The sequence below is a fragment of the Athene noctua genome, chromosome 25, assembly GCF_965140245.1.
Source record: "Athene noctua chromosome 25, bAthNoc1.hap1.1, whole genome shotgun sequence".
NCBI classification, from domain to species: Eukaryota; Metazoa; Chordata; class Aves; order Strigiformes; family Strigidae; genus Athene; species Athene noctua.
Genome location: NC_134061.1, coordinates 8,311,488 through 8,326,656, shown reverse-complemented (window position 1 = coordinate 8,326,656; position 15,169 = coordinate 8,311,488). Strand labels below are relative to the sequence as shown.

Genomic DNA, 15,169 nt, shown 5'->3' with positions numbered 1-15,169 from the left:
GGAGGGCTTTGCTCCATGGGGAGGAAGGCCAGCTTCGGCCCCAGAGAAAGGCAGGCGGAGCTCAGCACGATGTTCTCTGCTTTCTCCTCTCAGTGCACACCGAAGGAAATCTGCCGGCTCCCATGAGAGTGAGAACTTAAACAAAATGACTCCCTCGGTCGAGCAAAGCAAGCACTCACTGCAGAAGGATGCAAACCCCTTTATGCAGGTGGGTGGCTCCTGCTCCCCAAGGCGTGCTGCTGCTGGTGGTGTGGAGGATGCTGCTGTGCCCAGGCTGGGGGCTCATCACCCCCCAGGGGGGTAATGGGACACGGTCCGTGTGATGGAGGTCTGTCACCTCCCCACCACAGGCAGAGGCAGGAGCTGCTCAGTCCCACTGACAGTCCCATGCTCTGTCTCAGACCTGGAGTTGTGGGGTCGAGAGAGGGGAGCAGGTTCTGTGTGTGGTAGCTGCCAGCCAAAATAGGTCTGTGAATACTGCAAGGGTGGAACATCCCTGTCTGAACTCCCAATCCATAGATATCAGATGACCTTTCTTTTTCTCTTTCCCAGTCCCCTCTCTTCTTTCCCATCATTCCTCACAGTTATTTCTGCTCTCCTGTTTTACCACTGGAGGTTGAAGGATCCCAGCTACCACCTTCACCCTTAACACCCAAACTCCTTTCTCTGTGCTACTCAGGACAGGCCCGCAGCTCCTCCTGGCTGGTTCATCTCATTCTGGGGCTGCCTTTGGGCCGTGGAGTCATCTCCTCCTGCCCTGGGACTAGTTTCTTGGGCCTGGCTAAAGGCCAAGGAGTGACATATTCCTTGCTGAGGGGGTGCTCAGGGCAGGGCTGATAGACATCAGCCTCTCCTGGGACTCTCTGCAGGCTCGCTTCACGCTAGGCATGTTCACGGTGTACCCTGGCTCTGGCTCCATTCCTCCTGGGGGCCAGCAGGTGATCACAGTGGATTGCTATGCAAAGGGACCAGGGACATGCAAGGAGCATCTGTCCATCGATATCAGCGACAGAGACCCCAAGGACAATCCCCTTGGCATCCCCTATACGCTGTTTGCCGAGTCCTGCTTCCCAGGTACGCCCTGTCCACAGGTTCTCACGGCCAGACCTGCTGCTGATCAGCACCTAAACTTCCTGCTTGGATAGAGAGGCACCCCAACCCCGAAGTCCCATCTTAAAATCCTCAGAGGTTCCAGTCCTTTTCAAGTCGGCCAGTGGGGAGAGGCTGGGAGGGATGCATGAAAGGGTGAAAGGAAAAGCGATGCCTTCTAAGACTGAGGGTGACTGAGTTCCATCCTCACAGCCAACCCCCTCAGCCAAGGTTGGGTTTTTCAGTGACCTGGCCAGAAAGAGCTTATCAAGGCTTCTGAGAGGCCAGTGGGGTCCAGGTAAATTCCGCAGGAAGGCTTCTCCATCCTCAGCTCTCCCTCTGGTCTGCTTGTAGCATTTGTGGTTGACAATGTAGAGTCCATCTTTGAGGAGCATCGAATCTGCAGCAACATCAACCTCTGCCACATCCTCCAAACAGTGCAAGACAAGGGTGTGTTCATCACAGATGAGAACAAATTTATCTTCACTGATGTTCTGGTTGGGCACCGGGCCACAGCTCGCTTCAAGATCTGCAATGTGGACAAAGTGCCCTGTGATGTGGTCCTCTCCATCAAACCCATCCGTGGGCAGGTAAGGTCAAGAGGGCGAGGTGACTGGTGCTCTCTGAAGGCTGGGGGATAGCCTGCCTCGTCCCACAGATTCCTGGCTTCCTCCTGCCCGGACTAGCCCAGCTCAATGCAGGTCAAACTGCAGGGGAGAGCAGCAGTGCCGGGGTGACCGTTGGGTTGAATTCAGCATGTCTCAAGCAAGGTTTTGGCTCACCGCTCTGGGTCTTTGTTGGGAGACTTGAACCCTCCTGAGTATCTCTTGAAAGCACACTCAGAGGGGGACTTTATTGGGCTGATGTGCCAGGGCTCAAAGCAGCCTGTTTGCTCATGCTCCCTGGTCTTTTCCTTCTCTTTAAAGGCCAATTCTAGGTTATTTGCAGGGTTTTCCATGCAGCCCCCACCTCCCAGGGGTGCTGGGGTGGCTGCCCAGATTGGCTTTATGGCAGCTCCCTGTGCAAGGTCAGCACCACTTTAGAGTCTCCCCCTGGGATGGAAGGAGCCCGCCCAGGGAATAAGACACGCTGTCGAGGCTGTTCCCACGATGCACAGATGAACAAGACTGCATCACGTTGAAGGATGTTTCCTCCTAACACCGCTCTGTGTGTTCCCCCAAGCTTAACAGCCACATTAGTGACATTTTCAAGGTGGATCCCATTTGGATGTGTGTGCCCAGCCGCTCCCACGCCTTTGCCACGGTGACCTTCACTCCGCAAACAATGCAGAACTACCAGTGCACTTTTGAGGCTTCCCTTGATGTCCAGGCAAGGTAACTCACCCTGGGAAACCTTGGGGGTGACCTTTCTAATAGCTGCCTCTCCTCTGGGAGCACCAAAGGCCCTCGTTAACCCTAACGCTTTCAGCAGGCCTAGGCAGGGTGCTTAGCATTAGATCCTATAGGAAGCAGTAACTACTAGACACAGCATAGCAGAAAAGTAAGAGTCTTAGTTTAGCCTGTGGGAGTAACTGTGAGGACAGTGTAACATTAGGTAGCAAACTAGTTGTTACTGAATCAGAAAAAAATGGAGATGTGCAACAGCTGAGCTGGGGCTCTCCGAGGCCAGAGGATTAGATGAATTGGCTTCTGTGCCAGCAAGTCAGCAGGCATTATATCCTCCTTATTTATGTTAAAATTAGATGATCCTATGTGACTACTGGGGCTATATTAAGATAATTGATGTTAAAGGGGCAATTGGACCCTTTAGAAAAGAGGAACCCAGTTCCTCTGTCCTGGGACCCGTGTACCGGGGCTCTGACCTGCTCTTCCCCAGCCCTTTAGTTGCTGAACTGGATTGAGATAAGTCAGCTTTCTGCCATAAAAAGCAATTTCTTTTTTAGTGTCCTTGAAAATAATCTTTACTGATGGTGTTACTTATTTTTCCCTTCTTGCTTTTATACTGTTTCCATGCTCTGCTTGTGCTTTTTGCATATGTCTCTCACCACCACTGCCAGCAAATTTGTCACATCTCATCTGTTGCCTCATTATTTACATGCTGTACTGTATGATTCGATGAAGTGAAATGATATTTAACTGTTACTCTGGAAGGCTCTGGTTCTTCAGAGCAGATTCCTCTTGTGAATGGCCTTGATAGGACTGGGAGGAGAGGGGTGAGGGGGAGCTGTGTCATGGTGTACAGGAGCACCAGCCAGGGAAAACACAGCGGGCAGCACTTGCTTCATTGCTTGCGGAGTGGGGAATGGGTTAGTACCAGCCCTAATGATTTCTGCCTCTCCTGCAGCCCTGCAGCAGTTAAAGCCCGGAGCCTGACCTTCAATATCAGTGGGGATGGGAATCTGCCTCAGGTGACAGTCCTGCGTCCAGTCCTTCACAATAAGAGCGGGAACCCTCTGCTGCTCTTTAAGAAGCTGTTGCTGGGTGATTCAGAAAAACTCCCTCTGGTCCTTCATAACGGTGGCATCGTACCTGTCCAGGTGAGGACCGGCTCAGGGGATGCTCTGGTCTGGGAAGGTTCCAGAAAACGTGGGAGAATGACTGATTTCTACTTTGCAGGAAGGGAGTTCCTCTTGGAAATGTGTTTTTTGTGACTCGTCTGTCCTTTTCAGTTAAACACAATACAAGAAAGTTGGAGTACTTTTCCCCCATCTCCCTTCTCATGTTTTGCTTCTCACCTGGGCACATGTGATGTCCTAGTTACATTAGATTGTATTTGATCCCATTTTACTACATCTGAATTAAACACTCTTGTAGTTTAATTCTGCTCCTTACTTTCAGTATTTTCTGTCCTGTTTGCTTATAATTATATTCCAGTGCCTCTGAACATTTTTTTCCTGTCTGATTTTACTTAACCTTTGTGCTAAGAGCTGGGTTTGAAGCGGGGAAGCGTGCTGGGTTTGCCGTGCTGGAGCAGCAGCAGTGTGGTGTCAATCCACGTGCCATCCTGTACCCACACCAGTGGGGTTGTGCTCTGTGTTCCCTTTTCTTAGTTGATGATAGACCTGTTGGATGAAGGGGGAGTTTTCTTCTTGAAAGCCAGTCCCACCACACACTGCATCTACCAAGCTGCAGGCATGGAGGAGGACACTTCTGGGGAAGGTAAATTCAATAGCCATCAAGTGTGGTCAGTCACTGGGAAGATGTGTGCCCTGCTCTGGCCTTGGCCAAGCAGCAGCCAGATGTTAGACACAGTTTCTTTCTGGGGCTCTCTGTACCCCTAGTTTTTCATGTGGACACTTTGTAGGGTTTCCTCCTAACAAGTTGTAGGAAGTTTTTGTGTTCTTCTGGACATGGTGGGTTGAGTCATGGGGGACTATCACCACTTCAGTGGACTGTCTGAGGGCTTTGCTGCATTTGGGAAGTTATCAGCCTGAACGGAGGCAGCCCTTGAGCCCACAGCCAGCCAACAGAAGCCAAAACCACCCTTTGACTCAGCTTTATGTATAGCAGGAGCTGGCTGGGTGCAGTTTGAGTGAGAACTGGGTGTTACCCTGAGGGTAAGACAGTGATATGCACAGTGGTGTCAGTCTTGTAACCATAGGAGAAGGGTCTGAAACCATCGGTGGGAGAACCTGTGCTTAGAGACAGCTGGGTTTCAACCTCTTATTCCTCCTACACCCCATGGAATATTTCCTCTCTACAGCTGTATCACTTGTGTCTGACTTCCATTCTGTGCAGAGAGGAAGCCTCACACTGCTTCCCTGATCCTGCATCACGGGGAATCAGCAGAGTTTGACGTGATTTTCAAACCCACCCTGGCCCAACGTGTGGAAGGGAGGATCCACCTGTCAGTGGTGGACAACCCCTACGAAGAAATCAACATTCAGCTGGTGGGTGAAGGCTATGAGGATGACTTCACGCTAGATAACATCCATGTACTAATGGCAAACAGCAAGGAGGAGAACACTGAGGGCTATCTGGAGGAAGACATAATTGAGGGTAAGAGAGCAGAGGCTGACAAGATGGAGCAAGGAATAGGAAAAGCCACATTTCTGCTCACCTTGTGCTGATGCAGGTGTGGTCCAGCCTTAGCAGACAGATCCTGTTGCCTTTTGTAGTCTGGAGAGCAGCCACACTTGAGAACAAAGGGAAGATCCTCTGACAAGGGAGAAGCTTGTTGGCTGGCAGGGCAGGGTCAGAGATACCAGCGTTCAGCTGAGTATCTCTAAAAGGAGGTCTGCTCGCCCGTGGGATACTGTGGAGATGAAGACTGTGTATGATAATCTGCGTCCTCTATATGAGCAGGCCCGTGGTGTCGCCTGGTGGAGCTGGTGGTCTGTGAGTGTGCCAGCCGTGTGCACAGGGGCAGTGCAGGCTGTACTGCGTGTCTCTGCACAGCTGCAGCCACGTCTTTAGGGACGTGTCAGGGTGTTTCCCTGAAAGTGCTAGGATGGGAAACATCTGCATCTCCCAGGAGGAGGAAGGCTTGGAGCAAGGAAGTTGGACATAATGTGTCTGTGGATGGGGGGGGCAGATGGACCTCACCACACGCTTAGATCCCTTGCTCTCATTCTTAACAGCTGCCAGAGTGGATCACATCCAGTTCGGGGACTGTCACATCGGGACCCCCTACACCATGAGCTTCACGATCACCAATCGCAGCAGGGCGGAGGCGATGCGGTTTGAGTGGCTGGCAGGTGCCCCGTTTCACTTCTCCCCCCAGGTGAGCTTGGATGGCTCTGCCTTTACCCACTGCTCAAGCACTGCCCGGCGGGTTCCCAGGAGCTCACAGGGAGTCCTCACGGACTGGTGAGAGCTCCGCTCGGAGCCATGTAGGAGCTACGATCCATGGCTTTGCTGGGGGAGGGCTGTCACCCCTACAGAAAAGGCTCCATGTTACGGGAGATGGCATCTTTTGTTTGTTCTTCATCAAGCCTCAGACAGATACACAGTAAGATGCAAATTCCTGGCACAGCTGCTCAGCACATCCGTCCCTTCGCTGTAAGCCCTGCCCTTGCCAGGGATTACAGTTTGTTCTGGCTCTCTGGTTCTGCCTAGGTGGGACACCTCCATTCTGGCTGCGCTAAGAACATCACAGTCACCCTGAGATCGGACGTCGCGGTCGCCTTCCGAAAGCACCCTGTGAGGTGTAAGGTGGCTCGGATCGCTCTGCAGCTGCCACCGGAGCAGGTTCCCGACTGGGACGACTGTCTGCGCACCGTCAAGTGGGTGGATGCCACGAGGGGCCCGGCAGCCGTGTGGCCTGTCAAGAAGAAGGTAAGAAGCACAATAGCAAAAGCTAACCGAGCGTCCACAAGAAGAACAGCTGACAGCAGCAGGCCGCCATCTCTGCTGGCTAAGCAGCTCCTGCCACCTCCTGACATTTAACCCACTCGTGTGGTTAACCAGCAGTGCATTTCAGGGGAGGGGTGGATGCACGGTGGCCTGATAACACCCGCACAAGATGGGGAAGTCTTTTTGACAAGAGACGTTTAGCCACTTGCAAACTATTGGTCTCTGCCAAAAGTGGAATGTTGCAGCTGTGTTGAATGGGAGGTCACATTTTATGATGAATCATTTTATGGTGTTAAAATTTCTTCATCTGATTCAGTACCTTTTCACCAACAAGGAGTTAAATCCACTGTGCTCTGTCTCTTGTTCTGAAGTGGAGAGCAACACCAGTGCTGTTCTGTGTGTGCTGGCTAGCCCACCAGCACGCTGTGGGCGAGCTCTGAGCTCTGCCTACACTGGTATCAGAGGTTCTGGTTGTGTTCTCTCTATGGTGTGGGATGTCTCATTATGGAGCAGCCCAGGTACTGTATGGCAGTCACGCAGGATCCAGAGAAGTGTCATCTCCAGAAACTCTTGTTTTTACTATCATTGCCAGACACATTTATCTTGGGTGATGGTTCTTCTCTAGTTTCTGAACTGTTTTAGGACCTGTAAACTGAACTTCTTCCCCATCAGAGCATCAGCAGTCAGAGACTTCCCTAGTGAGTTCACTCCCATTCCAAAATTTCCATCCACAGCCACCGCGAGTGTGGCTGTTGCCCCGCACGCGACATCTGGAAAGCACTTTCTCCTGAGACAAGAAGGAAAAGGTGCTTTCTAGGTTTGTTCAGTCTTGGGGTTATCCATCCACAGAGCTCCATCAAGGGAACTCAATCCTGATTTGGAAGCCTGCTAGATCTATAGGGGGTCAGGAAAAGGGTCAGACGCACTACAGGGTTGAAACACAGGGGCTGATACCCAGTCATAGTCTCCATGGGCGTATTCACAGTCATGGTGGTGACTGCTCTGATCAGTAGATAGAAACAAACACTATAGCAGAAGGGTCAAATTCGGTCATCTTTCGAGGGAAGTAAATGGGAATGGTCCTTTCTAGCCCCTATATGTGGCTGATTTTAGAGGCCAGAAGATTCTCTGCTCAGCCTGGCTTTCTGGGCTCTGGTCAGTGATTCTTTCCTCTCCTATTTGGAGGTGATCGAGACCGACCCAGAACCAGCTCACGCTGTCCTGGAGGAGAGCATCCGCGAGGTGGAGCTTCGCCTCAGTGCTGTGGTTGACTATGCCGAGTTCGAGCTGAAGATGGACACGATTGAGTTCAAGGAGACCTTGCTCTTCCAGATAAGGACATTCGCGTGAGTGCTAGAGGCCAGGCAGGGACCCGTGAGTGGGGGCTGCCTTTGCCCAGGGCTGACCCATGTCTGCTTCCCCAGAGCTGTGCTGTGCTCACCAGTGGCCACTGCTTTTCCTTCTACTCATGGTCCTGTGCCAGCTAAGGTTACCCTGATATGTTTATTGCTCAGCCACTTATTAAACCTCTTCTGATTTCTAGCAGGCTGATCAGCCTTGGAGGGGGATGCTTCTGCCTGCTGAGTCTGAGGTTTCAGCTTCCACATATAATCTGGCACATCCCAGGGCCTGGAGATCTCCCACATGTGGAACTGAGTCCCTTCTAGGGCTTTACATTCAGTCTCACCTGTTCTTCATCCCTTTAAACAAATCCTTTATTGTTTCATCCTTTCCAAGTCGTGACTGGGTGCTGGGGCCCATATCTCTGCACACAAAGCCAAGCAGGAGATGGTGGCTGCCATCGCACCAAGGCTTGCCAGCAGAGGTTCAATTCTGCTGTGCCTTTCTGCTGAGAACAGCCGTGGGTTTGCTATCATTGCATGGTGCCTGTCCATATCTGCTCAAGGATGGGTTTGCAGTCAAAATAACATGAAACAGAGACATAAGACCAGAATAAGTCTCCTGGGCACCATGTCTGCTCTTTCTCTGCAAATTCCAAACTCGGAAATACTTTTGGGGCAGCCCAGGGCAGCAATCTAGGTGTGGCAGAGTTGTCTGGGAAAGAAGAGGCTACTCAGCATAAAGAAAGGGGTGTCAGGAGCCCACCACACAGTGTTACTTCTCACTTTGTATTTATTAGGCTTTTTCTTTTTTTTTTTTTTTTAACTCCCTGATTTTCAGTTTCCAGCTGTCCAATACAGGGAATGTGGCCCTGGAATACACCTGGATGGTGGCCATGGAGGATGAAAGGGCGGTGAGCCATGCTGGGGAGCTGCTCCCACCCAGTCTAGATGGTAAGGACTGTGACAGCTCGGGGTGTCCAGGGCATTTTGGTTGGCAGCTGAGGGCTTGAGGGACATGACCATGCTGCTTCCCCCAAAACATGAATTGCTTTTTCGTCCCTGTCCAGTCGTCCACTTTCATCAGCATCTTCCCAGCTGCAGCTGGAGACTTTTTCCCTGCCCCCTCTCTACCTTTCAGAGCCTCCTGTGAGTGCTGTGACACTTGAGCTCTGCACGGGAGCTGAGCCTGGCTTGGGGGAGAGCCATGTGCTGGGTCAGGACTGGGAAGGGGGACATTGGGGCACCTCTTTGGGAAGTCTCTGAGACTGGGGAAAATCGATGGTGTAACAGTGAGTTAGCTGACCTGCAGTCACTGTGGCGACTGAGGCATGGACTCTCCATTAAAGTGCAAAAGGAAAGACACTCTATTATTACAATAGCACATACTTATGCTCTCGCCAAAGCTCTTAGTTCATAATTAGCAAATCAGCGATTAGGCAGCCATCAATCCTTTCTCCTATCAGCACCAGACCACTCTATCACACGCTGTGCAGACCAATCCCCTGCTCGCTCAGGCGCTGTTCATGCGGCGGTAACTTCTCACAGTTTAGTCCTTTTCCACAGTTCAGTGTTGCAGCTGTCCGTTGTTTTTCCCTGCCACCTTGGCACAACTTAACAGCTTCTTATCTGTCTTCCAAGGCCTGTTTTCCACCAAAGCCTAGCAGTTTCTCAGAGGCTGCGTAGGGCCGACAGGCCGATGCCTCCTACAGTCACTGTCTGTGTGCAATTTCCCGATACAGGGAAAATGCAACGTCACTGTCGAAAACTAACCCTCCTAACTCGGGCAGGGGAGTGTTTGCTAGGGCAGAGCCCCTGCTCACAGCAGCCATTGGAGCTCAAGGGCAGGGCCGGGACTCACCAACCCGCAGTAACGCGGCGATGTCTGAGCACACGGTCTGCTGGGGATCAGCGTGGTTCCGCCGGGAAACAGGGCTGCGTGTCCAAGAGGTCTCATCAGAAATAGGAGTGAGGAGAGCTGGCAACGTGTGCGTTTCCTAGCACAGGCAGCTTGCCTGATGGTCAAGATGGGAGAACTCAGCCAAAGTCCTCGATGCCCTGACCGTGCTGATCTCCCTCCCCGGCGGGTCCTGGCGCCGGCTCTTCCCCAGCACAGGGCACACTTGTGCTGAAGCTGGCCTGCTGGGTTATGAAAGCCCGACAAAGAGGAAGGGGGGAAAGGGTGTAAAAGTCAGCGCAGCGCTGTTCCCCAAGGCCTTCTCTCCACCACCTGTAACAAGCAATTCTGCAGGCGACAGGGGAGCAGGACTTAACACTGTCCTTAATGAACACATCCTTAATGCTGAGCGCTGAGGCTGGCTGCACTGAGGCATGAAATGGCACCCAGAGATTTATCCAGGGGCTGTAACACAGACTTCTCTACTGTTAGTTTCAGGACATGGTTTGGGAATGAAAGCTGGCCAGAAACCATTCTGCAGAAGTTTGCATCTATGTCCCCACTCCTGGAGCTGGAGAGAGTTTAACAGCCTGGAGTGAAGCAGTTGGCTTCAGTCCTGGGCCCACTGAATTTGCTAACATACACATAGCTTCCTGTCTGTCATCTCAGTATCTTTAAGGAGTGATGTTCAGTGGCGTGTTTTAATCCAGGCAGCTCTCTGGGTCTCTGCTGGGCCTTGTCATGGTATTTGCTGCCCCCCCACCCCCCACCCTCCACGTGCCTGTTCTCACTTCCACCTGTCCCCAGGACTTTCTGGGATGACGATTCAGCGGGCAGTTACACAGAAGCAAAAAGCGAACCATGCACTCTCCCTGTGCTTCCCTGGGAGTCCTGCTTCAAGCCCTTGGCCAGAGGTGCTCCAAGTGCATGCCAGCTCCCTTCTGTCCACCTGCAGCAGGAGGCAGAGTTACTGGGAACAAAGGATTTTCTCCTTGAAAGAAGATGTTGTGCTATAACCCCTTCCTTTATCGCAGGGGGTTTCCTCACCTCCACTTCTGGTGCCTCTGTGCAGCTCCAGTCTAGCTGCTGTTTGAGCCAGCTGGGCCACGCTCTGGAGCAGGTCTCTTCCTCCCTGAGCTCGTCTCTGAACACCGTCAGTGCCACCCCACCATTCTCTGTCGAGCCCCGCAGCGGCACCATCCCTGCAGGTCAGGAGCAGCTCTTCCAGATGAAGTTCTCTCCGGTGTATGTGGGGGACTTTGAGAGCCGTATGCTCTGCAGGTAGGAAACATCCAGGCACTTTTCAGCGTCTGCTGCTGCTGGGTAGTTGTGGTATTGCCTGTGATTGGGGTGGGTGGGAGTGCAGACCTGGGGACAGCCTGCCCCAGTGAGGCAGCAGAAACTACCAACATACAGGAGCAAAGACAAATGATCATCCAGCCTTGGTAGAAGCAGGTATGGAGACATGGGGACACAACACTGTATGAAATACTAAGCTCCTGGAGAGATGCAAAATCTGGAATGAGACACCCAGAAAGACTATCAAGGGTCCAGCTAGTCCCTAGCTGTGCTTTCTTATCAGACAAGCATGGCCGCCTTATCTACATGGAAACCTGTGTGCTGCAGTTGGTCTCTGTGTTTCTGCCATTTCACCTCCACTGCCTCTGTGGTGGGGAGTGCAATTGTGTTTGATTTGCTGATCAGTGCTTGCACAGAGAGAGGGTACAACACTGCATGCTGCACAAGGAGATAAACAAGCAGCTGGCTGGCTGGAAATGTTAGTCTGATTAATATTGGTCCCTTTCTTCCTAGTATTCCTAACCTGAGGCCAAATCAGAAGGGCCCAGAGGTGGCTGTGAAGGGGAGAAGCCTGATGCCACTTTGCCACTTTGAGCTGGAAGACTCTGACTACATCACTGCAAAAAGGCACATCCCAGAGTTGCAGGGTCTGAAGGGACCAATGTTAGATCTCGACACAAGAGTGATTGAGTTTGAGGCAATTGGAGTGCGTGGCAGGCACAGCAGGTAAGTGCGTGGGCATGGCTTCTGCTGACCATCTCCTGGTCACCCTTCTTAACCAGAGACCTCTCCAGCTGCTCTTCCAAGCCTCAGGGCACATCTGTACCTTGTCTGTGATCTGCTGACCCTTGGCCACCTGTTTTGGGCCTGGAACAAGCTGGTCACTGAAGACCAACTGGCCAATTTTTTGTTCTCTTTGTCCCCCTCTTCAGTAAGGTATGGGTCAGTCTGGGAGGACCACGTAGCCCCACCTTGTGCAATATGGCCAGTACAACCTTTGTCCCTTTGAAGAGCATCCTTGGGACATTCTTGCTCCTTTGAGATAACAGTCAGACATGGTCAATGAAGGCTGCAACTACAGCCAAGAGTACCATCTTCCAAAGGAGTCTTACTGGACTTGGTTTTACCATTTTTGCTTGATCTTACCATTTTAGCACACAAGAGTCTGGCTATATCCTTGTGAATTTCTTTGTCGATAGCTGTTAAATCTGTAGCCACCTGGGAAACAGACAGGGCCCTTATAAAGCAGATGAAATGTTTGTGCTCCCAATCTTGTTCCCCTGCATCAAATAACTCCTTCCAGATAGTGTTGAGGATGAGCAGTGCCTGATGTCTGCTTCAGGACAGAGTCCCTAATGTCCCAGCACCACCTTAGTAGTCCTTTTTGCTTTGTGTTCCCAGGACCTTTATGGTTATGAACCCAACCAGTTCCACATATTCTTTCCAGTGGACTTGCCAAGACCCTGAAGCACCACTGGAACAGGTGGCTTTCTTCTGCCACACAGAGAGAGGTCACATCCAGCCAGGGAAGCAAGCAGAGGTGGGTGCAGAAGATTAAGGTAGATCCAGTCACATGTATGCCAGTTTAACACCGGCTATGGCTACACTGACTGGGCATCCCATCTCACTGTGAGCTTGCCAAGACCATGAAGAAACCTGTGAATGCACTGTAAACAAACTGACATGAACCTGTTCTCACCCTGTACCCCACATCTGCCATGCTTTTGGGCTGTAAGTGGCACAGCAGCCTATCTCTGAGCTCACAGCAACCTAAGGAGGAGGTTCCTGGGGTTTCTTGGTGGTATAGACTGCACCCCCTTCTCCTGCCAAGGGCAGCAACTTTCCTTCATTTGCCTCTTTCTCCCACAGATGAAGTTTGAATTCATCTCTGGGCACCTGGGCATCACAGAATCATTCTGGGCCTTTACAGTCCCTGAGCAGAGCTTTTCAGTCCCATTCCTCTTGGTGGGCAGCACCACTGAGCCGCTGGTGACTCTGGACAGATCCCACCTGAATTTCCAGTCGCTGTTAATTGGTGAGCACCATGGTTAAACCTTACACCCTCAGATGTGGACCTCTCCAGTTGCTCAGCAGGCTCCAACAAGGAAGCTGGAAATGGAAACGGGCACTTGTGAGCGGATCATCCAGCTCCTGGCACCCAAGTGTACGAGGAAGGGGAAGGGGGGAAGGTGTGTGTCCAGGACATGGCATGTGGTTGGGGCTGTTCCCAAGAGGGGTTTTGGGGGTGATGCAGGGGAGCCCAGGGGGTCAGAAGTATGTTTCCGTGTTGGCATCCTGAGCGTGCCATGCTGTAGGCAATGCTCCTTGCTACAGATTGCCTTCTGGGCTCACAGTGGGCAGAAGTGCTCTGGTGGCCGGAGGAACCATAGGTTTTCAGCAGCTGCTTTGTTCTCTCCCCAGGGCATGAGGTACACCAGACTATCACTATAATCAACAGTGAGAAGGAAGCCTTCAGCTTTGCTTTCAGAGAAAGCTCTCTCTTCTCAGAGGGATGCAATGCCTCCATGAAAATAGAGCCCTTGGAAGGCTCCATCGCTCCTCTCTCAAGGTAACGGGTCTCACAGGCCAGATTCCCTCTCCTGCATCCCAAATGCTGCATTTTCCTTTTGCTTTGAGGCTTTCTCCCCTCTGCAGTCACCAGGTGACTCTCAGCAATAGCATCCATCTGCCTTGTTTCGTTCCTTCCCAATGGGGACACCACAAAACTGCAGGTTTCTCCATAAAGTGGCTGTGCTGGCGTTACCCCAGTCTTCTAGGCCCCTTTCCTGGAGAAATTCAGGCTTTGGATCTTCTAGTTGTGATGACAAAAGCATGTTTGGGGGCATTACCCCTGTGACCCCTGAGCCAACAGCTCTAAGTGGGCAAGGTCTTCTCTCTGTAGTGACAAAGCCCACCACGCACAGTTGGTGCAGGGCCAAGAGCAGCAAAGCACAGAAGCAGCACTGCAGGCAACATTTGAGCCCATAGTGGGGGACAGCAACAGGCTTAGGAGACTAGCTGTGTTTTGCAGGATCACCTGTCAGAAGACAGATGCTCTTTTCTTGTAAACTGCAGCCATGACTTGCACTCAGACATGATTGTGAGTTCAAGCAGTATAAAAGAGGTCACCAACTCATTTGGTGATCCATCGTGGATGTCCCTGTGTCCACTCCCAGCCTGCCAGGGTGTAAGGAGAACACGTTAGCTCCAGGCAGCTTTGCTGTGTCTTAAAAGATGCTGAATTTTGGCTTGCCACAGAGTGCAAGAGAGCATCCTGTATCAGTTACTGTGGCTCACCTGAGAAGTCGTAATTCCTTAAATCTCTGTAGTTTGTTTGGTTTTGATCACATACCCAGAAATTACCCACAGAAATTACCAAGAGGCAGTTTGGTAGCACCCATGTTGTGCTGCTGTCAGGGGAGCTGGACGACTGCTCTTGGCAAAGAGGATGTTACTTACCCTTGTCATATAGATCGAAGAGACTGGGGGTCTCCACGAGTGCCCTCCTCTGTGTCTGAGGTCTCGACCCGGGGGTGGCCTACAGCACGTGGGCAGGGAAGTAAGGTCAGCGTTAGCTCAGGGTTTGCTGCCTTGTTGTTGTATCCTCTGGCATTTCATTGCATGGGATCATCGTACCCTAAACAGGGCTGACCAGGGCTTGCTCCATAGTGGAAGGCCCTGGAAGCGCAGAGTGCTGCTCCTGCTTTCTCCCAGGCCTGGGGCCTCACCAGGGCCATTGCAGAGCTGCTCTCCCATAGAGGAGGCAACATGTGGCCAGGAAAGCCAAGAGATGGCGAATGGAGCAAAAAGGGTCTTCTCTTGCCAGGTTTCCCATTACAGTCTTCTTCACACCAACACTAGAAGGAGAGGCAGTCTTCAACGTCAAGTGCGATGTCAAGAGGAAGACCCAGCCCCTCTCCTTGAATATCAAGGCCACCAGCTATAGCGTGCACACGTCTGTCAGGTGTGAGGACAGCGACGGCTGTGTCACGGAGCTCAGTGCACAGGAGATCAACGTCATTGATTTCAAGGAGGTGAGCAGCACTGCTTCACTGAACCATTTGCCCCACAAAGGCCTGCAAGGTTGGGCCTGAACCAGGAGCTTCACAGAGACATTTGAACACAAGGGAATGTTTTTCTTCATTTATGGGTCTCTAGAGGGAGGGAGATTGATCTTTCACACAGGTCATTAGCTGAATACAAAAGATGCAGGAGGACGTTAGGGAGGAGCACTTGTTGAGCCAGCTGACACTTTGCACCTGCTCTAACCCCCAGTCCTCACCGCCTTT

The 15,169-nt window shown here is 51.8% G+C and overlaps 1 protein-coding gene across 7 annotated transcripts in view; it reads left to right on the top strand.

Annotated features, from left to right (window-relative positions):
• LOC141970476 (hydrocephalus-inducing protein homolog) overlaps nucleotides 1-15,169 on the top strand; it is a 150,349-nt gene that overhangs the window by 126,204 nt on the left and 8,976 nt on the right. For 5 of the 7 annotated variants that reach the window (XR_012635192.1, XM_074927120.1, XM_074927119.1 and 2 more), the window contains exons 60-76: nucleotides 94-208; nucleotides 870-1,074; nucleotides 1,444-1,679; nucleotides 2,272-2,423; nucleotides 3,394-3,586; nucleotides 4,100-4,208; nucleotides 4,788-5,048; nucleotides 5,630-5,772; nucleotides 6,108-6,326; nucleotides 7,530-7,690; nucleotides 8,526-8,638; nucleotides 10,616-10,862; nucleotides 11,394-11,606; nucleotides 12,282-12,420; nucleotides 12,750-12,915; nucleotides 13,302-13,449; nucleotides 14,707-14,914. Coding sequence is in view for 5 of the 7 variants with exons in the window: in XM_074927120.1 (XP_074783221.1) it covers nucleotides 94-208; nucleotides 870-1,074; nucleotides 1,444-1,679; nucleotides 2,272-2,423; nucleotides 3,394-3,586; nucleotides 4,100-4,208; nucleotides 4,788-5,048; nucleotides 5,630-5,772; nucleotides 6,108-6,326; nucleotides 7,530-7,690; nucleotides 8,526-8,638; nucleotides 10,616-10,862; nucleotides 11,394-11,606; nucleotides 12,282-12,420; nucleotides 12,750-12,915; nucleotides 13,302-13,449; nucleotides 14,707-14,914 (3,028 nt within the window). In the remaining 2 variants the exon portion in view is untranslated. Of the gene's footprint in view, nucleotides 1-93; nucleotides 209-869; nucleotides 1,075-1,443; nucleotides 1,680-2,271; nucleotides 2,424-3,393; nucleotides 3,587-4,068; nucleotides 4,209-4,787; nucleotides 5,049-5,629; nucleotides 5,773-6,107; nucleotides 6,327-7,529; nucleotides 7,691-8,525; nucleotides 8,639-10,615; nucleotides 10,863-11,393; nucleotides 11,607-12,281; nucleotides 12,421-12,749; nucleotides 12,916-13,301; nucleotides 13,450-14,706; nucleotides 14,915-15,169 lie in introns of those variants that run through there. The other 2 variants (XR_012635193.1, XM_074927123.1) reach the window with 2 other exon arrangements.